Source organism: Asterias rubens, chromosome 6 (genome assembly GCF_902459465.1).
Source record: "Asterias rubens chromosome 6, eAstRub1.3, whole genome shotgun sequence".
NCBI lineage: Eukaryota > Metazoa > Echinodermata > Asteroidea > Forcipulatida > Asteriidae > Asterias > Asterias rubens.
Genome location: NC_047067.1, coordinates 17,765,201 through 17,793,197, shown reverse-complemented (window position 1 = coordinate 17,793,197; position 27,997 = coordinate 17,765,201). Strand labels below are relative to the sequence as shown.

The following is a 27,997-nucleotide window of genomic DNA, read 5'->3' as shown; positions in this document are numbered from 1 at the left end:
ATGTATCATGGCGACTTCCCCCACCTAGTGGTATGCAATGTGTCGTGGAGTGGTCTAAAAATTAAAATTTTGGATCTCAAAACCCAAATTTTTCGGTCTCTGGCTCACTCCACACACACTAGCATTGATGGTAATGCATGCAAGCAAACATCCGAGACTCAGTGATGGGTAATTGTCGCCGAATTTCTTCATTAAAAACGAGCTGTCTTATCTATTTGGATTCTCAACTGCCCAACCGCCATCTTTTCCAAAATGTATACCTGCCAAAATGTACATTTTGAGCTCTTAAATTTACCGGACCTGTAGGTTGGATGTTTCATTTTTGCCAGGATAACAGATATTTTTCAAAAGCTAACTGCAAATTGTTTTTATCTCCTTTTTACAGGTTCCACGACAGGAACGAAGCCCGTCCTTTTCAGGTGTGTGAATGTTGGAGAAACTTGCAGAAAACAAGCTCAGCTGAATGTCATGTGTCTGATGGTTCTCAAGACTGATGTTATGTTCATCTCGTCATCTCCTGCCTCTGCAATGCAACCATAGCAGCTGACTCCGTATGATTTCTCAGAAACGAGAAATCACACATTTTCTTGCACAGAAATTACTTGTTTCATGTTGAAGCAATATTGCCACAATCATGTTTCTTATTTATGTTTTGTGATACAGAAATGTTCTATATTAATTTTTTGGTTATCCTTTTGCTTTGGTGTTTTTATGAAAACTAACCAGTACATGATTAGCTAGCTGGGCCCAATTTCATTGAGCTGCATTGAAGATATTGCTCGACAAAACAGTCACAGGGTAGCCTGGTAGGTATTTACTTCGGTAGGGGCTGGTTACCTTCTTTAGCCTGGTTCACAATTAATTTGTGATTGTTTGCTGCTTGTGCTTCAGAAGTTCAAGAGATCGTTGATTTGAAATTGGGCCTTGGTAGGTACTAAGCTTAGGTAGCACAGTAGGGCAATGTAGGGCCTCGACTCGAAATAATACAAAAAGTGATGGAACTTGTATTAACAAGTTTAGACCTTGCCGATCGTGGAACAATGTGCCAATTATCTTTGCTGGATGATCACCGTTTTATAACAATTTGATAGCGAGTTAAATTCTTCAAGAATATGTGCCATCTCAAGTGTGAAGCCTGAGGCGCAGAGTGAGAAACGCGTTTTGTTTTAATACAAACTGCAGAACAATCATTGAGACAAAAAGGTACACAAAATTGGTCACTGCAAATTTTGGGTATCAACACTACAGTAGTGCATAAAAATGCACACATTTTTGGTGAAATAATTCATATGCATTTTTAGTTGTAGCTTGTTTGGCCGAAAAGAAGGTATATTCCTTGACTACATTTTAGTGGTCATTCTTGGGTTGATGATCATGCAAAGATAAATGTTTTAAGGGTAGCAGTAGCTTGGATATTCGTTCATCTTGGTCATATCCCTTATTAGAGTATGCAGTCGCCTATCAAGGAACATGTAGCACTAGAACTAGCTCCTAATGTAATGTAGGCACAGGGTGAAGGTTGCAATGGTAAGAGCAATTTAAACTCTTGTATTATTATAACCAGAATTGTTCGTGCCCTTTTCTGAAAATGAACAACTCCCAAGGGTGTGTTTAAAGGAACATGTTGCCTTGGATCGGTCGGTCGAGTTGGTCTTTGAAAAGGGTTTGTAACCATTTTGTATAGAATGCATTGATTAGAAAGATATTTTAAAAGAATAATATAATGATCCACACTAGTATCACTCGAAATTGCGTGGTTTTCCATTTACCTTGTCGACAAACACAGTCGGCCATTTATGGGAGTCAAATTTTTGACTCCCATAGATGGCTGACCATGTTAGGTCGCAAAATAAAAATAAAATCACGCAATTTCGAGGCAAATGTGTGTGGATCATTGTATTCTACTTTTTAAACCATATATGCATTTCATAACAAACGGTTGCAAACGCTTTTCAAAGACCAACTCGACCGATCCAAGTCGACGTGTTTCGTTAACATTGGTAAGGTTAAAAATGTAAACTTAAACATATTTTTAGAATAGCTTGCGCGATACCCGTAATCAAGATCTTAAGAAAGAAATGTTGGTAAACTTGAAGTATTTTAATTTTTTATTTTTAAGTGCGTTAGTCTGTGGGAAGTGAGTCTGACAGTTGACTATGGCTTGCTGCACAAAACCATTAGAAAAACGACATCAAACTTACAGTGCATCCTGCACTGTGTATTAATTTTTTATGACGGCATAAAAACTTCCAAATCAAAGACCAACTTGCCTGATCCAAGGCAACATATTTCTTTAAATGTAAACATGTTAATTTTTGAAAGGGGTAAGTTCGTACATCCTTGCAAAAGTTTGTTGCAGATTACCATTGGTCCTTACCTATAAATAAGAGCCTGTCAATCAAACTATTTGGCCAGGCTTCGGACTGGTGATACCCAAGCCTACATCTGTATGGATTGTAAAAGGGGTAACCCTGTTTCATCCCTAGGAGCACATGTAAGTGGCAACGGCCTCTGAAAAGAACAATTGTAGCCCACACCTTGAAGTAGCCTTCAGGCCTTGTGTGTCTGGCGACTTTCATAAAAAAAAATATAAAAAAAATAGTGTGAGGTTTGGAGTAAGGCCAAAGATGCACAGGATCTTATTTATAGGTAAGGACCAATGGTAATCTGCAACAAACTTTTGCAAGGATGTACGAACTTACCTCTTTCAAAAATTAACATGTTTACATTTAAAGAAATATGTTGCCTTGGATCAGGCAAGTTGGTCTTTGAAAAGCGTTTGAAACCGTTGAAATGCCAATGGTTAGATAGATACTTCAAAAAGTAGAATATTATGATCCACACAAACATGCCTCGAAATTGCAAGGTTTTCCTTTTACGCCACAAAGAAACACGGTCTGCCATTTTGTGGAGTCAAAACTACCCCAAACCCTCAATTGCTTATTTTGATTTGCCAGATTTAAATAAGCAATTATTGACATGCATAAAATCACAGACGAAACATTCCACATTTTGATGTGACTTAGTTTCATGGTATCTTTACTGACAAACGTGTTCGCTATCTTAGAACTGCTGAAGCAGAAAGTATTGCTCAACCATTATCTGCTACACAAAATTCAGCAGGAAACCAGTCTAAAGACGGTTGCGCGGTATTATATTTTAGCTAGTAGTAAGTACTCTCTTATTTTGGTTTTGCTTTAAAGGCAGTGGACACTATTGGTAATTACTCAAAATGATTATTAGTAATGGGGAGAGGTTGATCGTATAAAACATTGTGCGAAACGGCTCCCTCTGAAGTGCCATAGTTTTCGAGAAAGAAGTAATTTTCCAAGTGATGATTTCAAGACCTCAGATTTAGAACTTGAGGTCTCGAAATCAACCATCTAAACGCACACAACTTCGTGTGACAAGGGTGTTTTTTTCTTTCATTATATCTCGCAAGTTCGATGAACGATTGAGCTGTTATTTTATGCATATTTTGAGATACACCAATTGTGAAGGCTTGTCTTTGACAATTACCAATAATGCCCACTGCCTTTAACATCTCTTATGATATTGGTACCTGGAGGATAGGAAAGAATGTATTCCTTCAAAGGTTTTTTATATACAGTAATATTATTTGAAGTGAGAGGGTTTTCTTGAGAAATGACGTGCACAGTTGATTCAATGCAGTAAGTTTTATCCCGGACTCCACCCATCATGAGTTTCTTCAATGATAATGTTTGATTGTAGACACAACCCTTTAGTGGCCAATCCATTCAAAACTATCAATGTGTTTACATGCCTTATGCTTCATGGAGGCTATGGACCCATTGGTGATTGCCTTGGTGTTCCTCGAAACTTTTGAACAGTTTCCTCCCACAGTTTCCTGGTAGAGGTGCCTACTATCAAGGAGAACACGCCTTGGTGCTCTTGCTCTTCAAAAAACAAAGCATCTGGCCTGTTTTGAACCTAAATTTGTGGAGCAACCCACCGTATCTTTCAGGGTAGAAAAACAATTGAATATTTTTCTTGTTAAAAAACAAACATTTCTTCTATTAAGATCAATTAATTTAGTTATTTCCAGTAGTGTTATTTGACCCACCACTTGCATTTTCAGGAACAACAAAATCTAATATTTTCAACATTCTGATAATTCTAAATGGCACATAAGGTTAAAACAGAATATTCACTTTACGCTTTTGATACAGGCACATTTAATTACATGTAAACAGATGCACATGTATGGAGTTGTGGGTTGATAAACCCTGCATTGAAACTATGAAGCACGGTTTCTTTTCAATTAATGTAGGACTTTTAAAGGATTTGGGTACTTTTTGTAACACAAAACACAATTTCCACAGATTTACATTAAACTTACACCGTTTGAAGATAATGATAGTAGGAAGCTTCGCTAAGAATATTACTTACCGAGGTGCTGTAGTTTTTGAGAAGTGAGTAAAACAATGTCATGCAAATACTTTTTACATGCTAAAATAATTTTCGTCCTTAGAGATGACCATTATTTTCATGACTTGTTTTACTTGTTTCTCAAAAACTACAGTACCTCAGCAAGTAATTTTTCAGGGAAGCTTTCTACCATCATTATTTTCAAACTGTGTGAGTTTAATGTAAATCTGTGGACATTGTGTTTTGTGTCCTACAAAAAGTACCCAGACCCTTTAATGTAGGACTTTTAAAGAGCACAATTTGTTGAGCTTCATTTTGAATGAATACCTGTATGATACCCATTATTTTTATCTCAAGCATTTTGTGGACAATATTGCTTCATCATATTTCAGTAATTTACTGCTTCATTGTTGACTTTAACAATGTATGCTGCGTGATAAATTCCCAATGGGAGAACAACGTTGCCGGCAAAGTAATGGTGGCAGAGGGAGTGACACCATTAAGTCACCAACAGACATGTGACATTTGTAGAGTTGGCACTTGATTCATTGTATGGTTGCTGTATTGTTTGGAAAGTCAAATTTACAACGTAAATTGATGCATATTAAGTGTACCAGTGTATTCAACAGTTGTGGGAGATGTCTATTTTTCCAGACATTTCCCTGATATTTGTTTTTGAATGGTAGGAAGATCTCCTTCGAATATTACTTGCTGAGGTGCTGTAGTTTTTGAAAAATTAGTAACAAGTCATGAAAAAAGTTTTTTCTATTGAGACGAAAATTATTTTAGCATGTAAAACGTATTTTCGTTACTTTTTTCCTTCTTATTTCTCAAAAACTACAGCACCTCAGCAACTTATATTTTAAGGTACGCTTTCTACTATCATTATCTTCAAGTGGTGCAAGTTTAATGTACATCTGTGGACATTGTGTTTTGTGTTACAAAAAGTAACCAAATCCTTTAAAATAGCATTTATTATATTTCCATGTAAACATTTTGGTATGTATTTGTTGATTCCAGACTGTGGACAGATTTCCAGCCAAAAGCCACAGTGGGAACAGTGACGCAACCAAGGGGTCAATGCCCTCCTCCAAGACCGGCGAGCGTGCCGACCGTAGCGCTGACCACCATGATGACCACAAGGAGAGGTTACATATCTCCAGCAAAGACTCGCCCAATCAACATCGTCAGTCCATCAGTCCGGGGTCCAGGCAATCCAATGATAGGAGTAGCCCTCGTACATATCGTAATAAAGAGTCCTACCTGCACAGACAGAGGGAGAAACAAAAGTGTAAGTCTTTTGGAAAGTTTTGGTTTTATGTTTTACAGACATGTGCAGAATTTGCCTTGCAAGCTGGACCAGTTAAGGCCGAGTCACACACACTGCAGGGGTAACAGAAACAATAACGATCATGACGCAAAGAGAACGCATTCTATTGGTTGAATTTGTCCACGGCGAATACGCACAAGCTCATTCAACCAATAAAATGCTTTCTCTTTGCGTAGTGATCGTTATCGCTTTCATTGTTACTGCAGTGTGACTCTGCCTTTAGCTTATCATTTCACTGGTCCATTGGTGTTTTTACTGGTCCATATTTCAAATGAAGCGGGGAAGCTTTTCAATACTGAACTAGCCAGCTAGACCACTTGGAGTGAATGTTGACTAGTCTTCAGGTGTTTTAGGTAGCATTTGACTAGTGGACCACTGTTAAAGGCAGTGGACACTATTGGTTATTGTCAAAGACTAGCCTTCACAGTTGGTGTATCTCAAAATATGCATAAAATAACAAACCTGTGAAAATTTAAGCTCAATCGGTCATCGAACTTGCGAGATAAAAATGAAAGAAAAAACACCCTTGTCACACGAAGTTGTGTGCGTTTTGATGGTTGATTTCGATACCTCAAGTTCTAAACCTGAGGTCTCGAAATCAAATTTGTGGAAAATTACTTCTTTCTCGAAAACTATGGCACTTCAGAGAGAGCTGTTTCTCACAATGTTTTATACCATCAACCTCTACCCATTACTCGTCACCATGAAAGGCTTTATGCTAATAATTATTTTGAGTAATTGCCAATAGTGTCCACTGCCGTTAAGGGAGAGTGATAATGTTACATGTACACCCCTCGATGTAGTTTATGTCTATAAATGAAGTTATGACACTATTAAAAATATATCCACCTATTTTACTCCATGAGCTTTCATATTGAATTTTTCTGACAACCAGGCATGTCATTCTTTCTACTTGAATCTGATTTTTCATTTTTTCACCAATGCACCCCTTATTTGTGACAAGACAAATTTGTTTGACCCGCTCGGCGGACTACTAAAGGAAGGATTTCGACTTGCCCACTGCAGTTTTCACTCGCCCACCGCTAAATTTTATCCTGTTAAACTTGTTTCAGTTTTGAAGATCTTATTATCTTACGCTTATAAGTTTGCCCAAAACTTTTCTTTTTCTATGGTTCCAGTAAGCCTACCTTTTAAATGGTACTATTTTTTAAGGTTTTCTCCTGAAAATCATCTTATTTATTTTCCACTGGTTAGTAAACATTGTCAACACCATTCTGAAATTGTTTTAAAGGCACTTGACACTATTGGTAATTGCTCAAAATAATTGTTAGCATAAAAACTTACTTGGTAACGAGCAATGGAGAGCTGTTGAGAGTAAAAAACATTTTGGGGAACGTAGTTTTTGAGAAAGAAGTAATATCTCACTGAAATATTTGAATTTAAATCGAGACCTCAGCTGAGGTCTTGGATTCAAGGCGTCTGAAAGCACACAACTTGTGCGACAAGGGTATTTTTTCTTCCAAATTGAGTTCAAATTTTCATAGGTTTGCTTTTTTATGCATGTATAATGTTGAGATACACCAAGTGAGAAGACTGGTCTTTGACAGTTACCAAAGGTGTCCAGTGCATTTAAAGAGCATAATTTTTTTAGCTTCATTTTGAATGAATACCTGTATGATACCCTTTTTTATCTCGGGTATCAAGCATTTGTTGACAAAATTGCTTCATCATGTTTTAGTAATTCTGCTTTATTGGTAACTTTAACAATGTATGCCCTATGGTAGAACAACTTTGTCTGGGCTACCCTGGTCTTGGCCCTCTGTTGCCCTGATCTGGCCTTGGTGCCCTTTCAAAAGTTTCCATAAGGTTTTCAAATTTGAGGCCTTGCCCTCTCAAAGTAGAGAACTATGACTCTTGCTTCTTTTAAGTTGCCCTGTTCTTTATTTAATTTCAGATCCTGTCAGCATTGCTTTAATCAGCAGATAGTCTTATACTTATTTATGCTGACAGGATCATTCTTCTCTCGTCCGTCATGAGTACCACTATCCCCTGCCCAGCACCTGCCTGCACCATGACATGGCCCACTTCCACACCCCCGAGGTATTGCTCAGCCTGATCAATCTGCATGGGAGGACTGCTTTAGTTGACCAGGCCCCCACACCTGCACCTGCCCCCCACACCTGCACCTGCCCCAGGGGCAGCCAAGGCTGAGACAGTGAAACGGCCTGCTATATTGGCAGCTGGCACAAGTGAAGAATGGGCGTACTTCGAACAGCGGTGGTCAGACTACAAGGCAGCCACACATCTCACAGGCTCAGACATCGTCTTCCAGCTTCTTGAGTGTTGCGATGAGGCACTTTGGAAAGACCTCACGCGGACCTTCGGTACCGTCGCCTCCAGTGATGAACAGACCATTCTCAGCAACATGAAGACACTCGCCGTCCGTCAGGAAAACATAATGGTCTCACGGATGCAACGCCAACAAATGCGCCAGGATCGCGACGAGCCAGTGCGGGCCTTCTCCGCCCGCCTCAGAGGTCAGGCAGGAGTATGTAGCTTCAAGATTGAGTGTACCTGCAAAACACAGGTCGATTACAGCAACATTATGATTAGGGACTCTCTCATCCGGGGACTCGAGGATGAAGAGATCCGCTTGGACAAGAGAGGGGGCGACTGCGAACCTTACCTGCTACTACGGGACCCGCAACCTCGCTCTGTGGTCACTGTGGCAAACCAGGCCACGGACGTGGCAGACAGGACCGTATGAAGAAATGCACAGCCTACAACCACAAGTGCACCAAATGTGGCATCCTTCACCACTACAATGACGTTTGTCGTCAGTCACTGCGCAAGCAACACCAGCCAGCACCCCTCACCGTACCTCTACCAGGGGATTACGCCACCGCCATCTTTGACTCCCTATGCTCCGTCAGCGATATCCCGACACACAGTGCCCATGCAATCACACTCCAGCACCATGTCTACAATGATTTCTGTGATGCTTGGGAGAAGCGGGCATCCGACCCCCAACCCTTCATCGATGTCTCCATCAAGGCTGTCCCGTCCGACGCCCGAGCCCTCGGCTTCCCCACCTCCATCCTCAGCCCAACTCCCGCTGTCTCCTACCCTGCCATGGCCGACAATGGATGCCAGTCATGCTTAGCTGGCACGAAGCTCCTACCCAAACTAGGACTCAGTAGGCATCACCTCCTCCCTGTCACTATGAAAATGACTGCTGCCGACAACCGTAGCATTAACATTGCAGGTGCCATTGTCCTGAGAATCTCTGGGACTTCCCCTTCAAAGGAGACAATTGAGAAGCGTCAAATAGTATACTTCACCGACTCCTCTGGCCTGCTACTCATAGGAATGTTTACATCATTTACAGCCATCGTTCATTGCATTTGGCCAGCTGCCTACTGTTAAGATAGAACATGTATAACGATGATTTATTTACTTAACTGTTTTTGTTTTTCCTCCAGCATTGGGCAGTTCACCAGCAGAGAACATGGTTAATCACCACGGTACAAATTCCCATGTTACAGATCATGAAAAACACATCAAAGCGGTAAGGAAACCTTATTCTAAAGCTAATGCTTCACTCAATATTTCAATGCTTCACTCAATTCTCAATGTTCCAACTTTATCTGTAATGTTGCAAACACGTGACATTGTATGGATTTATCATAGCATGCCTTGCTCTATCACAATCCCTAGAATTTGTCAAATTGAAAAATGGTAGCAACAAATTAATAGCTGAAAAAAATTGAATGTTTCAGTAGACCAGGGTAGACCATGGATTTATCATAGCATGCCTTGCTCTATCACAATCCCTAGAATTTGTCTAATTGAAAAATGGTAGCAACAAATAAATAGCTGAAAAAATGGAATGTTTCAGTGGCAGCCCTTATTTGTGTGCATCACCCAGGCTACATGTACCTTGTGGTAGTGTCAAATGTGTACAAGTCAGCATTAGTTTTTGGAATCTGCGATATTTGTCTACATCTTTCTGCCTCTAGCCACCGGGCAATCCTGTTGATCTACTTGGTATTACACTGCTCTAGAATTGCAAAGGGCGTTGCTTTGAATCCCACACGAGTAATAGGCCTGTGATTTTTTTCACAGAACTCGGGTAAGCGCCGAGTATGCAGTGCTAACACACATCTGTGTATATGGGTAAAAACCCAAATTAATATCTTTGTGATATTGCTGAATATTTATATTGTTACAGATTCTGGCCAAAGCCGGTGAGTGGACTGAGCACACCAGTTCCTCGGGGAAAAAATATTACTACAACTGCAGGACGGAGGTTTCACAGTGGGAGAAACCCAGAGAGTGGCTTGAAAGGTGAGACTGAGACACAGGTTACACAAGTTTTAAAGGCACTGGACACCTTTGGTAATTGTCAAAGACCAGTCTTCCCACTTGGTGTATCTCGACTTATGCATAAAACAACAAACTTGTGAAAATTTGAACTCAATTTGTAGTCAAATTGCTAGAGAGTAATGGATGAAAAAACACCCTTGACGCACAAGTTATTTAGTTATTTTTCATTTTAAATCTTTAGACATACACAATAGTTACAAGTTGTACAGGGGCAGGGTTAGGGTTAAAACAAAAGTATAAACACTGTCATCAAAAGATGTGTAAAACCAGACCCCTGCCAACGATAAAAATATAGTTGTGTGCGTTCAGATGCTTGATCAGAGGTCTCAAAATCTATTTGAATATTTTAGTGAAAAATAACCTTTCTCTAAAACTACGTTACTTCAGAGGGAGCCATTTCTCACATTGTTTTATACTATCAACAGCTCTCCATTGCTCGTTACCAAGTAACTTTTTGTGCAAACAATTGTGTTGAGTAATAACCAATAGTGTCCATTGCCTTTACTACAGGGTTCATATTCTTAATAATACATTTCCCTACTTGATTTCCTCTCAGAAACACTGAGTTAAAAACATAATATAATACTAATAAAAATATATTTATAAAGCTCCAAATTGCCATAATGGCCTCAAAGCGCTAAATTCAAAGATACTAAAAAGGAATTACCAGAAACACTGATTTAAAAACATAGGTGTTCAGGGTGTTCTTTTCTTTCATTAATATCTCGCAACTTCGACGACCGATTGAGCTCAAACTTTAACAGGTTTGTTATTTTATGCATATGTTGAGATACACCAACTGTGAAGTCTAGTCTTTAACATTTACCAATAGTGTCCAGTGTCTTTAAAAAGGCAATTACGAAAATATGTTCTACATGTATATGTTTTAGGCAGTTTAAACAAAATCTGGACCAGCCAGTGAAAATTCAATACAATTCTACATTATCAGTTAAAAGGAAACTATTAAATTATTTAAAATAATATTGCCTAAAAAGGTAAGTCTTCAAATGCCGCTTAAAAATGTCAATACATGAACAGTCCCTGAGAAGCTTGTTCCACAATGGGGTGGGGGGGGGCTGTGACACTGAAGGCTCTGCCGCCATAGGATGATGTATGAGGAGGTGAGGTGTATGCTTAGTTTTACAAGACTCCGTAACGGGTCTAAAGATTAAATAATTTCCAGCTTTGAGCTTCCCTTGAGAAAATCAACAAAAAAATGTCCCTGATTTGTTTTCAGAGAGAAACTTCAGAGAGCTCTTGGAGCTAAGGAAAGACCCGCTGCCAAAGATTCACCAAGACCAGCTCAAAGTGGAAATGCAACACCTTCAAAACGTGAGTTCTAAGATCTGTCATGGCATAAGACTTGTGCTAGCTTTTACTGTAGCAGAATAATTTTCGTAAGCAAGCATACATATTTCACAGTTTAGCAAGAAAATTATTGTCCAGCTTTCAGGTTCACTGTGGATTTACGATGTTACGTCATTTGTTTATACACTAAGCGCTGGAAGGTTAGCATGCCTTTTTCCTTGTTTATGGGTAGCAGACCTATGAAATAGAAATCGCCACAAAATCATCTGTTAAAAGCTTCTTTTTGAAATTGAGCCCCGATTATAGCATGAAGTATCAGTTAAAATGTTTGCTTAAAAATCTGTGGTATTTTTTTGAGAGGGATATGAATATCTCTTTGCTATAGTCAGATTTTTCTCTTTAAGCTTTAAGTCTAAGCTTTTTCTAAAGCAGAGCATTCATTAAGCCCGGTTCATACTTCCTGCGAATGCGAATTTGACTTGAATTTGACGCCCCAACTATCCTTTCGCTGCGAATGTCGCTGCGATATTCGCAAGTGAGTTGAGCAGAGCTGAACTGCTGCGAAGATTTGTTGGGAATCTTGTGACGTTAACATTCGCTTCACATTTGCGGGAAGTATTAACCAAACTTTACGGTAATGTTATCATTTTTGTAATCCCTTTATTAATAACTCTTTTAAAGCCATTGGACACTTTTGGAACAGAAAAAAAAGAAAAAAGTTCACAGATTTACAAATAACTTACAGGGTTTACAGATGGTGAAAGACTTCTCTTGAAATATTATTCCATGAAATGCTTTACTTTTTGAGAAAACATTAAACAAATTATCAATTCTCGATATCGAGAATTACGGATTTATTTTAAACATGTCATGACACGACGAAACGTGCTGAAACAAAAGTGGGTTGTGATACACGAAGTGTGGGCCTATGGACAATACTGTTTACCGAAAGTGTCCAATGGCTTTAAAGCAACAATACTTTCAACTATTTTGTTTTTAGCTGATGCTAACAACAAGCATTCCAATGAGTCGGCCAGAGAAAAACCAATGCCGTCCCCTCTACTGCTCCAACAACCACAGCAAGCCAATAGATTTCCGGAACGACCCTCCAGCAAGACCCAGGAGAGATCGTCATCCAGACCCCAAGGCCAGGAGAGGCCGGCAATTACCAGCACCAGCACACTCACTCGGTGCCACAGCACCAGCACAAGCAGCAGCAATAGTAGCCAGAAACGGCCTTTGCAGTCTAACCAAACACCTTATAGGAATGAAGGGGTGCGCACGGAACGAGACCGGAGACATCAAGACGGTGAGCACCGGGAGCATAGAGAACAGTCTAGTGTTAATGATAAAGCACGCAGTGGGGGCACTCCAAGTGTTGTGCAACCTAGTGCCGCTGTTGGCCCCGGTGGCAGTGTTAGTGGACTTTCCTTGGCCACGGACATTTATGGTAGACTTAAACCTCTCGTCTCCTACCCAAGGGGTGATAAAGACCGCACAGGTGAGAAAGAAAACAAATTGTTACTCTAATCGAGTGAAATAACCTATCACACACTATTACTATCTTTGTTACCTGTTAGACTGTTCCCCTGTCCTCATCATTAAGGATAGAGAAAGGCACTGGTGCACACACAACACAACTACCTGACCAAGAGTACACACTCAGCATTATGGCATGTCAAATTTTAGTGGGTCAAAGGTACCTCTGGCAGGCAACCAGCAGGTTCTTGAGATCGGTATCTGGTGTATTCATGCACCTCGATGTGTAGATGTTTAGGTTGGTTCCCTGCTTGCAATGGAGGACTTGGATTCTGCACGTTACGCAAGCTAAAACGTGAATGCGAACGTCAGAAAATGTTGTAAAAATCTCACATTTTACGCATATGTGAAGTTACCATTTCTCACGTCAGGTTTGTACGTGCAGATGTCATATGTGCGCATGAAATAAGCCCAAAGTGGTGGTGTCACCTAGAAACAACATAATTTTCTGATGTTTACGTTCACGTATTTGCTCGCGTAACGTGCAGCTAAACCTCTCTAATAGGTCGTAGCAGACATAACCGGGGACCAATTTCTTAACACTTTTTTAGCAGACGAGGCAGCTCTCAGAATAGCCTGAACATCTGACGTCACACTTCGAGGCTCATGAATAACGCCATATACCAGCCTTGAGCACCTGGCCAGATCCTGCCAGAGTTACCTTTGACCTTGCATCAATTCACATGTTTACACACATTACAGTTTAAGGATTGGGGTACTTTTTGTAACACAAAACCAGTGTCCACAGATTTACATTAAACTTACACCGTTTGAAGATAATGATAGTAGAAGGCGTCCCTTAAAATATTACTTGCTGAGGTGCTGTAGATTTTGAGAAATGAGTAAAACAATGTCACGAAAATACGTTTTACATGTTAAAATAATTTTTGTCTCGCTGAGACAAAACTTACTTATGTGACTTGTTTTACCCATTTCTCAAAAACTACAGCACCTCAGTAAGTAATATTTTAAGGGAAGCTTTCTACCATCTTCAGCTTCAACAATAAATATTGTTCATTTGTTTCATCGAAAAATGTCATTAAAATTGTCAACAAAAATGACATGAAACAGACAATTTTTGTTCTATGGGCATTTCGGTACAAGCTGCTTCAGGCTGCTACGATCTCGCTTAAGGATTAAACTTGCATGAGGTTCGAAAATACAAACTCTTTGGAACGAACCTTGACTTTCTGGATCGCGCGATGGACAGCTAGGGAAGCTATGACCCCTGGAAACAAGGTGTTTCTTAAGTTCCTGTGAGTGGTGGATAAAATCAGAATCATTAGAACAGATTCGCTGTAGTCCGAGGGCCTGACTGTAGGCTATGCTGGTTTTGCAGTGTCGGGGGTTACAGCTAGTTGAATGTAGGTGTTGATGCTTATCTGTGGGTTTAACAAAGAGATCTGTGATTAAGTCATCATCCGTCTTGAGAACCTTGACATCCAGAAAGTGGGTATCCTTGGTTGAGTATTTGCTCGTGAATTTGATGGTGCTGTGGAAGGAATTTATGTGGTTAAAGGATTTTGGTACTTTTTGTAACACAAAACACAATGTCCACAGATTAACAATAAACTTGCACTGTTTGAAGATAATGGTGGTAGAAAGCTTACCTTAAAATGTTACTTGCTGAGGTGCTGTAGTTTTTGAGAAATGAGTAAAACAATGTCACGAACTTCGTCTCCTGAGACGAACATTTTTGTATGTGACTTGTTTTACTCATTTCTCAAAAACTACAGCACCTCAGCAAGTAATATTTAAAGGGAAGCTTTCTAATATTCTTCAAACTGTGTGAGTTTAATGTAAATCTGTGGACATTGTGTTTTTGTCTTACAAAAAGTACCCAGACCCTTTAATGAAAACTAAGAGAAGTGTGTTAAAATACAATTTTACTGTGACCCATTTAAGCATTTAAGCCATGCATCTTAACAGTAATTGATTTTTAAAGTGCTCTGTGTGTAGTTTATGAATATTTGAATGCTTCATCTTGATTCATCAATTTATGTTCGATCACCTTTCCAGCGTCCGCTGAGTCACCACGAGTAAGAACCACCCCATCCCCAGGCACACCAACAGCTACCCCTTCTCCCTTGCTGTCGAAGCCGACACACAATAACCAGCAAAACCAACAAGGTCTCCACCCACCAGCTGCTCACAAGTTATTCCCAACCCATTCTCCGTCATTAGATAGACACGGCCATCCCCACCATCAGAGTGACAGGCTGGATGAGGCTTTTGAGAGTAAGTTCACACAAATTGATTTTTTCTGCACCCAGGCCTGATGCTTCACGGAGGCTTCACGGAGGCTAGGTGGCGATTACCTGTCATTTCCTTGGTGCCCTTAAAATGCTCCAGTAGAAATTTACAATTTCCTTATAGGGTACCCTTTACCAAGGAGAAAATGCCTTGGTGCCCTTGCCCCTTTCAAAAATGAACCATACAGGTCTGTGCATCCCATAAGAATTCCTTGCCCAGTTGACATGCTTGACAATCACTTTAGTACAGACTCTTTCTATTTTATGCTCACTTTGTCTTACAAAGCTTGGTACTTCAAAGTGGTCTTCAGCTTTGTTTATATTTACCAGCTTGAATGAAATGTCACACGCAAATTCAATTTCTACAGCTCCTCTCAAAACTCCGAATTGTTAGGCTGGTAAAAAACTTTTTGACTTCCCATGTTTAGCATATTATACACAGTGTAGTTAACCCATTTTGTCACAGGATACTACCATTTTGTAAGAAAAATGTGTTGTTCCAAATGAAAGTTATAGCATTTTTACCACAAGTTACAAACTTTAAAGGTGATTAGTTGGTTTCATTTTTCAGTATTTTACAGGATCAATGATAATCCAAAACACTGCAAACCTTAAACAAAAAAAACATCTTATCTACTTGTTGTCAAGTTTCAATGATGTTGTCTAAGTCCGCCTCATTTCTATAAATAAATAAATAAACAAATCTGACTACATTGAAGCTGATCCCAACGCTCACTAGGTTTATTGATCTGGAATGTCATCGTCTTTAAACTTCTTATCTTTATTTCCTGTTCAGGATTATCCAACCAGTCTCCTATCTCGGTTGCTTCTGTCTCGGATCTCTCCTCCCCAGCCATCTCGCAGGTGTCCCCGCGCAACCAGTTGTCCACAACCCCACTCCAGTCCCACTCGCAACCTCAGCCCTCCCCGCAATCCAGGAGTAACTCCCAGTCGAGAAGTAACTCCCAGTCGTCTCAATCCAAAAGTAACTCTCAGTCGCACTCCAAAGGGGACTCAAGAGCAGACACGCCGACCTGTCTCGCTCGCGAGTCCGCATTGAAGTTGAGCCAGGAGTCCTTAGATACCAAGCCGGAGGTGTTGGATTCTGAAGAATGCAAGTCAGTTGGTGAAGCTCCGCCAACGGGGGATAGTAAACAACCCAGCCCAGTTTCGTCAAGGTAAGTTATCAGTGCGCCTTATTTTTGACCGCGCGATGGTGCTATAAATAATATTTTTATCATTTTTATATTTTTTGTATGCGATTTGCCCTGCACAGATTAATAGACGTTCTGTCACTTTTGTTGCCGTAGTTTCAATTTGCTTCAGAGGTAGATTATAACAGCTCCTTTAAAAGTCTTATTGTCCATGATGGATTAGATGTCTCAGGGCTCGAATTTGGGGAAAAAATCCACAAGACCGCAGGGCTTGTTGCTCAGAATTTTTACTGGACCGGAAGATTTTTTGATAACCAAAATTTTATTAGGAAAAAAAAAGTTAACACGATAGAACAGCAGTCCTTTTTCATCCCTTAGGCTTTTTTTTTGCTGTGAAACCCAATCAATAAAGTTCCATATTACCTACTTCACGTCATTGTCGCCGCCTCATAAAAAAATTCCGATTTGACAGGCAAATCACCAACAAAACACTGCAACGTGCAGCATTCATAAAAAGATCGTCATAAAAAGATTGACCAAAAATTTGACAGTCAGTAGTCAGAAGCTCATCACTGTTAATAGCCATACTTAGCAAGACGTTTGGCAACAACACCTTACTTTTAATCCATACAACACCGGGATGTGTGGTATTGCAACCAGACCTTCTTAATGCAAATTCAACACTCCTTTGTAAGGTATCAGACTTTACACATGGTCAGTGGTAAACAAACATCGCTGTACTAAGGTGTGCCGCCGTGCCAGGTACCAACACATCACTCCCTCGTCCCCGCTCGCTCACTCCCCGGGTGCATAAACATAAATGGTTTGAGACTAGATGTACAAGGTGTGGGCATGAGTAAACTGAATGGAAAACTTGTATGCAGCCTGATGTAAGTGAAAAAAGGACGGATTGACGTTCCGCAGGTGTGCTCAGAACACTGATTTGACGACAAGTAAAACAAAAACTTTTATTTTAAATGATATTGAAATACATTTTTTAATGAAAGATAATATATTTCATATAATTATTTGTAATAGTAACTATATTAGTATGCATAAAAAACCCACAAGACCGCCGGACTTGTTCGGCATAAAGTTTACTGGACCGAAGCTAAAATCACTGGCGGTCCAGCGTGAAATTCGAGCCCTGTGTCTGTAGCGGTGATGTGTTCCAATCTTTAATAACTGTTTTTGGTATGAATGAATATACCCCCCGAAGTGATTCAAAAGTATGGCCCATTAGGCCTGGGCCACTAGTGAATTTACTACCTGACTAGTCACGCTTTAAATAGTCACAACTATGGCCCATTAGGCCTGGGCCACTAGTGAATTTACTACCTGACTAGTCACGCTTTAAATAGTCACAACTATGGCCCATTAGGCCTGGGCCACTAGTGAATTTACTACCTGACTAGTCACGCTTTAAATAGTCACAACTATGGCCCATTAGGCCTGGGCCACTAGTGAATTTACTACCTGACTAGTCACGCTTTAAATAGTCACAACTATGGCCCATTAGGCCTGGGCCACTAGTGAATTTACTACCTGACTAGTCACGCTTTAAATAGTCACAACTATGGCCCATTAGGCCTGGGCCACTAGTGAATTTACTACCTGACTAGTCACGCTTTAAATAGTCACAACTATGGCCCATTAGGCCTGGGCCACTAGTGAATTTACTACCTGACTAGTCACGCTTTAAATAGTCACAACTTTGACTCTAGTTGTGTCAATTTTTTTTATTTCCAACGATGCATTGCATTATTTTTTGCCACATGCGTAAGATGGTAAAATCCATGCTGAAATGTGATGTGCAAAAGATGCCATTAGAGTAAGCAATTCTTTTGATTCCACAATAATTTATCGGGCACACAATGGCAATTGCCATAATTTCTATCCAAAATAAAAGTAAAATAAAACATTTGCTTTTCTCAAATGGCACCCACCCCACCTTGTACCTAACCGTGCTGAACGAACAATTGAGAAAATAAAAGTACAGCAGAAAAATCATATAGCGAGGCGCCAAGGACTTGAGCCTTTCAAGCTTCATTCATTGTACAGGATTATACCATTGTTCAATTGGTACTTTTGCCCATGCTGCCAAATTGTATCAGATTTATTGGAGATTCAAATTTTGTCTTGTAATACTTTATCTCATATCATGCACTTCTGCATGATCATCAAAAAATCTCTTATTAAAGTTGTGCTTTTCATGAGCCGCACTTACAGACTTGTGGCCCAAACTATATATAGTGATTGAGTACCTGACATGCCTAATATAGTCTTTGATTGTCGTCATGAGCGCATATTAATACTACATACTGCAAAAAAAATTAAACACTTTGATCTCTGCTTGTGCATTGTGGTCATACAATATATATGGGCAAATGTTGCTGACTGCCAAAGCACCTAAAGTTTTCATACATGTACATGTCTGCAACTCGCCCAAGTTGTAGCTACGTCAAATACAATAAAATTCTGCTTCTCAGCTGCGAGTTAGGTTGATTAGATTTTTGATTTTGATTTTGGTGCTACATCCTGTGTTTTCAAATTCAGATCTGTTATTTTTCCTGATTTTGTTTATTAAATTTTTCTGAAAGAAGTTGTCTTGCATCTCACAGAAATTGAAGATTTAGCTCTTGTTTTGTAAAAGTAAAAAAGTTCTAATATTTCTAACATTGGTTTCCATTTTTTTTAATTTGTCATGTTTTTCAAATCTCATGTTGATTTTTCGTTAGGCATACTCTCTGTGGTGTGAAATACTGTTTCCTACATTATTTGATGTGTGTTATTAATTATTCCCTTAGTCCAACACCAAGCCAGACCTCGAGCCTATCAGGGACGGGCGTGGCCAGCCTACCGACCACACCCCAGAAACCTGCAGTGGCCACGTTAACACCATCATTAGCATTGTATCACGAGGAATCCTTAACCAAGCATATTTGTGGCTGGCCCTCAGAGATCCTGGAGAGACAAGTAAGATACCATTTGTTTATTAGGTGTTTGGCCAACAGCCAAAAACATAATTGTTATTGTTCTGTTTTTTTCTTTCTTTTAATCTTCTACTCCTTCTGGTAAACTCATCTCTACACAACATATATCTTAAGAATGAAACCAAATTGAACCTTAAAACTCATATGACAATGGAACCTTAATATGAAGATGGCTAAGTTCTCATGATGATGTCATCTAGGCCTTGGCGAATTATTCGAATATCCGGTTAATGGCGACCAGGTTTTCCTATCTGTAACCGCGAATGCCTTTTTTTTCTTAACCGGATATCCGCATAGGGCGCGAATACCTATTTATAAACTGGATAGTTCTGTAATTACAACCAAGTAACCGGATATTCTTTAATATCCGAATATCCGCGGATGTCGGGTGACAACTGATATGAATGTTTTGTCTGAATCCTTATGAAATTTCTATTTAGACAGCATAAAACAGCATAAATTAAGTATTTAACTATGCTCACCTCCGTGAAGAGTTAAAACAATGACATTTCTGACGTGATTTGTTCAAAGATTACAAAAGTTTCCTTCACATAGAGTCAATCACGATCAAAAGAATTAGCAAATCGCCATCTTTAAATTAGATCCGGTCATTTTTATGCCCTCTAGCGGCGAAAAAAACTATTCGAATATCCGGTTAATTTCGGATAGTTGGCCAGCGGTATCCGAATAAAAAAATTTCACTATTCGCCCAGCACTAATGTCATCAGTTCTCGAATTGCAAGGTTTTTCAAGTATAAAAATGACAACTTGTTGAAGGAGGATCATCATAAAGTTGAGCGCCATGTTACAGCTTGAGCCTGCCCAGTGATTCGTTTCCAGATGCTTTGATCCAGCATGCATGAGTGTAGTTCCTCAGCACTGGCCAAACCGGCACTCGTTTCAGGGTGTCTATGACGGAGAGACATCTTCTCCCACGAGATGGTTGGGCATGAAGGGGATAGCAGTTTGTACTAGGCATCATGTGCCAGCATGGGTTAGCCCCATCTGTGGAACATTCTCAAGCCCAAAACTCTTAAAAGTGTTTGCTCGTATTTTCATGATTTTGTGTGTTTTGTCGACAGGCCCAAAGACTGTTTGAAGAGTCCCACACGCTAGGTGCAGAACTCTGTGCGCAGGTTTCGGCTGATCTCAAGTTTGCGAGGTCATTAGTTAGGGCATCAGAGATCCAAGCAACACTCCAAGAGCAAAGGTGATTATTTCAGCTGTTAGTTCATGTGATATCTTGTCCCGAGTCAAAGGCATCAAAGGTCTATGCTTTTAACATGCCCAGCCTATATTCTAAAGTATCAGACATCTGTTATATAAAGGACTTTTGAGAATGTGGGAAGGATGGTTTCGATGTTTAAAAAAAAGTGTGTATTTCTTTTTTAGGCTAGTGGTCTAGACAGCTGTGTGTTTAAAGGATTCGGGTACTTTTTCAAAATGTCCATAGATTTACATTAAACTTACAGGGTTTGAAGATAATGATAGTGGAAAGCTTCCCTTCAAATATTACTTACTGAGGTGCAGTAGTTTTTGAGAAATGAGTAAAACAATGTCATGAAAATACGGTTGTAAATGCTTAAAATAATTTTCACAGCACCTCAGTACGTAATATTTTCAGGGAAGCTTTCTACTATCATTATCTTCAAACTGTGTAAGTTTAGTGTAAATCTGTGGACATTGTGTTTTTTGTCCTACAAAAAGTGCATACACCCTTTAAAGAGAGATGCAAGTTGAATATCGCCCTTGTAATAATAATATTAATATTAATAATAATAATAATAATAATAATAATAATAATAATAATAATAATAATAATAATAATAATAATAATAATAATAATAATAATAATAATAATGAAACCATCTATATAGCGCCTTTTCCTAAGGTTACAAAGCGCTCAGAGAATGACAGGAAAAAACAATAAAGGACATGCAATCAAACACCAAGAGGAAAACCTACTAGGTCAAAGCCTGGGGCATTTAGCCAAGAAAGTCCTGCGAAAAGCCGGATTCTCTTTGACTAGAACTGCAGGCCAAGCAAAGCGAGATTTACTGATTGAAAAAGAACGTTTTCAGAGACCTTTTGAACATGGTAACAGAGATAGAACTTTGGATTTATTATCCGCACAACTCTGGAAATCACAAGAGTGTACAGTGCAAACCAAAAGTCATAATCTACTGGGTAAATTTTTAAGATTCGACTGAGCCTTGTACTTATTTTCTATTTCTATTTTCATTCCTCAGGATACTGTTTCTACGGCAGCAAGCAAAGGACTTAGAAAAACTACGACATGAGAACGCTTACATGACATAGTATTAACCTCAACGGCAGCTGTTGTAACTGCTTGGTAATTGTATATAATTATATAAACGAAAAATGTAGGAAGGTTTACTCCACGCAACATCACTTACACTCATCGTAACATGTTTATTTCTTCCTGCCAGACTATAGGCTTGGAAGGTGGCTAGAAGGCCCTTTAATCTCCAAACTGTTTTCAATAATTACAGTCAAATCCTTTCTATGTGACTGTTTCAATAGAGCTACCTTTGGTGAGATTGGAGTACTTCGTTGATCGCAGATTACACAAAACTGCTACGTGGCTTAAACGAATTGTTATTAAGTCCATTGCAAAATTTATGTCGGATAAAATCAGTAGGATGACACTAAAAAAACTATAGCGTTACTAATTCCCCACATTGACAAATCTATGTGAATGAAGAGAGGTTGAATTTAAACACTTGACAATCATTGTAGCCCAAGCAAACAGTTTGTTTCTTATGTGCCAGCATGTGCTAAAACTTACTAAAGGTAAAGACAAATAATTTGGTAATGAAAAACTTTAATCACTATTTTCCGCCGATCAATTCTGTGAACTTGGGCTCATTGACCTTTGTGTATCTTTCAGTCTTTGATCATTCACCAAAGTTGTACATGGTTTTAAAGGGTTCGGACCCAATTCAATAAAGGTGTTAAGCAGATTGTTTAACTCATTTGCTTGTTTAGCACAAAAAAACCTTAATTTTGCTGTCCACCCACACAAGTGTGTAAACACCTGAAATCGTGGACCCTCCTTTGTTCAACTCTTTGTGATAGCAACCGGGGACCCCATTGTCCCTTTTGTTTTAGGTCCCCGGTTTGAATGTGGATACAAACCCATGGTAACTGCACATTTTGTAGCTTGTTGACAAGCAACATGTTTCTAAGAGTTGTTCTGCATAGCAGTTTTGTAGAATCTGGGTCCAAGCCATAGGCAGAGTGCTTACATTTGAGTATCAATGAGTTATGAATAATTTTCAACTTGGATGTGATTGTTAGGTGTGGCAAACTTCCTTCCCAATGACAAGAAATGTCATCAGAATTGCTTAAAAATGCAAGTTTTTGTTTTAGTGTGTTTGTTGGTATAAGAAGAAAGCCAAAACAACCCATGCCATTATTGTCTAGCCAACCTGTTTGCTGTACATGTATTCTGGATAGACCTTGTGCAAGTGTTACAAATCATCAATTTGCTTCCCATATCATGATGCTGGTAATTTCATTTCATCAAGTATTTTTTTTATATCGTCAAGATTTAAAGACACTAGAAACCTTTGGTAATTGTCAAAGACCAGTCTTCTCACTTGGTGTATCTCAACATATTCACAAAACAACAAACCTGTGAAAATTTGAACGCAATTGGTCATCAAAGTTGCGAGATAATAAAGAAAGAAAAAAACATCCTTGTCAGACGAAGTTGTGTGCTTTCAGATGCTTGATTTCGGGACCTCAAAATCTAGTTCTGAGGTCTCAAAATCAAATTCGTGAAAAATTAATTCTTTCTCAAAAACAATGTTACTTCAGAGGGAGCCGTTTCTGACAATGTTCTATGCTATCAACAGCTCTCCACTGCTTGTAAGTTTTATGCTAACAATTGTTTTGAGTAATTACCAATAGTGTCCAGTGTCTTTCAAGATGAACAAAAGTACAGGCTTTGTTTATTAAAAGGGGGAGGGGGAAGAGGTGTAGCATATGAATTGATTCAATCAAACAAACTTACAGATTTTGGCCTCTGCAAAGTTCTCAAGGGAAATATGTCTCTCTGAAACAATTTCAAAATCGAGAGAATTGCAATTGAAGACCCCCAAAATGGTGCTTATTCCAATTGCCGCTTCTGAAATGAGATGATGTGCACAAAATCCCTGACAATAGATAAACAAATTTCCATTGTCTCCACTAAAACGTGACTGACATGAGATCTTATCTCAGCTGCTCTTCCAATAATCAATGCTATACTTTGCGTTTAACAGTTGCCAGCGGAAGCCATCTCTTTGACAAAGTACTTCAGTAACATATTAATAAATCAACGCCACATGCACAAGGTCTATATTTGATACTCTTCAAATAATTATTAGAACTAAGTCCTTTAGGTTTTAGAAGCTTATCAAAACAAATCAATTGAATCTCTTTAAATTGTTTTTTATAGCCGATCATTTTGGGATGACACATGGAACAGTTTTGTGGGAAAATAACTCGTGATGGATCTTTAACAAAATGGTGCCAAGGCAGCATTACATATTATGAACACAACATTCATCTGAAAAGGTCTACCTCACTTTCATAGACCACTTTAAAGGCAGTGGACACTATTGGTAATTGTCAAAGGCTAGCCTTCACAGTTGGTGTATCTCAACATATGCATAAAATAAAAAACCTGTGAAAACTTGAGCTCAATCGGTCATCGAAGTTGCGAGATAATAATGAAAGAAAAATAACCCTTGTCACACGAAGTTGTGTGCGTTTAGATGGTTGATTTCGAGACCTCAAGTTCTAAACTTGAGGTCTCGAAATCAAATTCGAGGAAAATTATCTCTCTCTCAAAAACTATGGCACTTCAGAGGGGAGCCGTTTCTCACAATGTTTTATACCATCAACCTCTCCCCGTTACTCGTCACCAAGAAAGTTTTTATGCCAATAATTATATTGAGTAATAACCAATAGTGTCCACTGCCTTTAAAGGAGGCGAGGGATTTCTCCTGATTTCAGATTTTCTCAAAACCTTGTGGGCCCTTAGACTTTTTTAAAAGAAGTAAAGCTGTCACAAAAAAGAAACCTGTAGTTTTGTTTCTATTTCCGTTGACGCTTAGACCTTGTACTTCACACCTGAATTGTAACATCTTGAAGGTTCTGGGTCTGTAGCCCCTTTCACACGAGAGCAATTTATCAAGGGTTCCTTGCTAAACTCTAGCATGGTTGTGAAATTTTACAAAATGTACCTCGTGTGAAAGGAAAACCTTTTTTTTTTTCTACTGTCCAAGTTCTCTTGCAAAATCTTGTCAAGCATTACTACATTTTTAACTGCTAAAATTAAGCAAGGGACCCCAGATAAACTGCTGTCATTTGATTGAGAGGGAAGCTGGTCCTCGATGGCACGGAATTTTGACATTTGTTTAAATCTCATCCCTCTTAAAGACAGTGGACACTATTTGTAATTGTCAAAGACCAGTCTTCTCACTTGGTGTATCTCAACATATGCATAAAATAACAAACCTGTGAAAATTTGAGCTTGATTGGTCGTCGGAGTTGCGAGATAACTATGGAAGAAAAAAAACTCCCTTGTCACACGAAGTTGTGTGCTTTCAGATGCTTGATTTCGAGACCTCAAATTCTAAACTTGAGGTCTCGAAATCAAATTTGTGGAAAATTACTTCTTTCTCGAAAACTACGTCACTTCAGGGGGAGCCGTTTCTTACAATGTTTTATACGATCAACCTCTCCCCATTACTTGTTACCAAATGAGGTTTTATGATAATAATTATTTTGAGTAATTACCAATACTAGTGTCCACTGCCTTTAACAGGGTGTCTGACCAAAATGACCGGGGCAGATCGAATCAGCTTTAAATCTTCCAGCTTGAAGCTATCTATATAGTAAAGTTCTCTAGTCTGGGCCCAGTTTCATAGAGCTGCTTAAGCACAAATAGTAGCTAAGCAAAACAAAATAATGCTTACCAGAATAAGGTTAACCAGCCAAAATACAATGTCACATGTACAATTTTTGACTGCTGTCCTGCTGACGTTTTGCCAATCAAAACATTTCTAAGCAAAATTGTCTTCCTAAGTAGCACCATGTAAGCGAGCCCCATTGAGCTGGTTAAGCTCAAACAGTAGCTAAGCAAAACAAAATTATGCTCACCAGAATAAGGTTACCAGCCAAAATACCACTCGACATGTACCGTCTGTAGCTGGTGTCCTGTTCATTTTTTCGCTCAGCAGAAAAATGTTAAGCACCAATTGCTGTCTAAGCTGCTCAATGAAATTTGGGCCCTGGTAAAACGATAATATATCCAGATTTTGGCCACATGAAAATAGTAGACAGGTTGTTCTCCAGTACAAAATTCCTTTGGTACAAACAATTGGATACAAGAGGAATATACAATGTACATGTAGGAGTGGTTTTAAGATAAATATGTATAATAGTGGGACCAATCCCTATTAAAAGATTTCATCTCCAGTAATTAAAAGAACACGTTGCCTTGGACCGGTCGAGTTGGGCCCTTGAAAAGCGTTTGTAACCGTTTGTTATCAAATGCACACGGTTAGAAAGATTTTTTTAAAGTAGAATACAATGATCCACACACATTTGCCTCGAAATTGTGTCGTTTTCCTTTTACTTTGCGAACTAACACGGTCGGCCATTTATGGGAGTCAAAAACTTGACTCCCATAAATGGCGGACCGTGTTTGTCGACGAGGTGAAAGGAAAACCACGAAATTTCGAGTGATACTTGTGTGGATCATTATATTCTACTTTTAAAATATATTTCTAATCATATGCATTTTATGACAAACGGTTACAAATGCTTTTCAAAGACCAACTCGTCCGATCCAAGGCAACGTGTTCCTTTAAGCTAAGCTATCGGAGTCAAACTAACCCCCTTGTCAAGTAGCTGTAGAAAAATCACATAGTATGGGGAAGATTTGTTATTGTCAGAAGTCCTTTACTAATCCATACATTATTGATTACAGATAAGATACAGCATGAGTTGCTTGAGCAAGACCAATTTGTCACATTAAAAAGTTGTACTGTACTTTTTGTTTTTTTGGAACGAAATAAGTTAAGAGAAACGTAGAGTGCTGTTAGTTTCTTTACAGGAAAATAACCCATAAAGTGAATTTGTTCTCCCATTGGCCTCCACTGTAGCATCTCTGTGCCCACTCCATTAATAAAATGTGAAACAAAAACAGGTTGTTGGGGGAGGGAATTGACTTAAGTTAAAATGAAGTCTCTAATTTATGCACGGCTGTGGTGGTGGCCATTTGTGCTAGAATGCTGTACATGTACATTGTCTTTTAATAGCACATAATCAGTGAACATACCTTTAAAGGCAGTGGACACTACTGGTAATTACTCAAAATAATTATTAGCATACAAATTTACTTGGTAACGAGTATTGTGGAGCTGTTGATAGTATAACACATTGTGAGAAACGGCTCCCTTCGAAGTAACGTAGTTTTAGTGAAAGAATTAGTTTTCCACCAATTTGATTTTGAGACCTCAGAACAAGATTTTGAGGCCTCAAAATCAATTATCTCAAAGCACACAACTTCGTGTAACAAGGATGTTTTTTCTGTCATTATTATCTCGCAATTTATCTCGCTATTTATTTTCACAAGTTTGTTATTTTATGCATATGTTGAGATACACCAATTGAGAAGAATGATCTTTGACAATTACCAGTAGGGTCCAGTGTCTTTAAGAAATCAGTGAGTTGAGCCACCATAGTGGGTCACAGTTCAACTGCATTAATTATTATTTGCTTAAAATTTTTGCTCAGTTGAACTGAGCAAAAGTTATATATATGTGTCCAATTAACTCAGTTTACTGGACACAGTGATTTTCCCAAAATGGCCTGTCCAAACACATGATGTCTGTAATCCATTCACTAAACGCATACATGTAACTGTTTTACCATACTGAGTGCAGACTTCTAAATATAAGACTGCTGCTATGTTTGAGTGTCTACTAAACACAAACACAACCAAAGTATTAACCGTGTTTGTCACAATGCAGCCATGTAAGGGGTCGTCCACAATTTTCAAAATTATGAAAATAGTACAGAGAATACTTCCTCTTTAAGTAGACCTTCCAGCAAATTATCAATATTAACATATGCACATAATGTGATATGTGTATCAAATTAGTTTTATACCCCCCCCCCCCCATAATAAACATCATTGCTTGCTAGATTCCAAAACTTTTCGTTTCCCAATGTTGATTATACAGTAGTAGAAGTACTTTTAAACACTTTCAAATTCACCCACGATGTCTCTCCCCCTCCCCCCCCCCACCCCTTCTCACCTGTTGTTATCTTAGACTCTGCAAAATGTTGATAACGTTGACGGCCTTTCAAAGATCTTGGTACCTTTTTTAACACAAAACGTAATGTCCACAGATTTACATTTAAATTACTCAGTTTGAAGATAATGATGGTAGACAGCTTCCCTTAGTTTTGGAGAAATGAGAAAAACAATGTCACGAAAAATAACGTATTAACGTACATGTATTAACCAGTTACATGTTTGGTAAAATATCAAAGCTGGTCCATATGTTTTTACATGCTAAAACTGAGACTAAAATAATTTTTTTGTGATATTGTTTTACTCATTTCTCAAAAACTACAGCACTAAAGTAATATTTTAAGGGA

General features: G+C 38.8%; 1 protein-coding gene across 1 annotated transcript; it reads left to right on the top strand.

The window, feature by feature from the left end:
* LOC117291216 (WW domain-containing adapter protein with coiled-coil-like) lies at window positions 1-22,367 on the top strand. Its single transcript, XM_033772817.1, has 12 exons — window positions 1-168; window positions 386-419; window positions 5,410-5,680; window positions 9,163-9,248; window positions 9,912-10,027; window positions 11,304-11,398; window positions 12,375-12,875; window positions 14,933-15,151; window positions 15,962-16,343; window positions 19,127-19,295; window positions 20,395-20,522; window positions 21,562-22,367. The coding sequence occupies exons 1-12, from the start codon at window positions 128-130 to the stop codon at window positions 21,629-21,631; spliced, it is 2,112 nt and encodes a 703-aa protein (XP_033628708.1). The 5' UTR covers window positions 1-127; the 3' UTR covers window positions 21,632-22,367.
* Window positions 22,368-27,997: the final 5,630 nt, after the last annotated feature.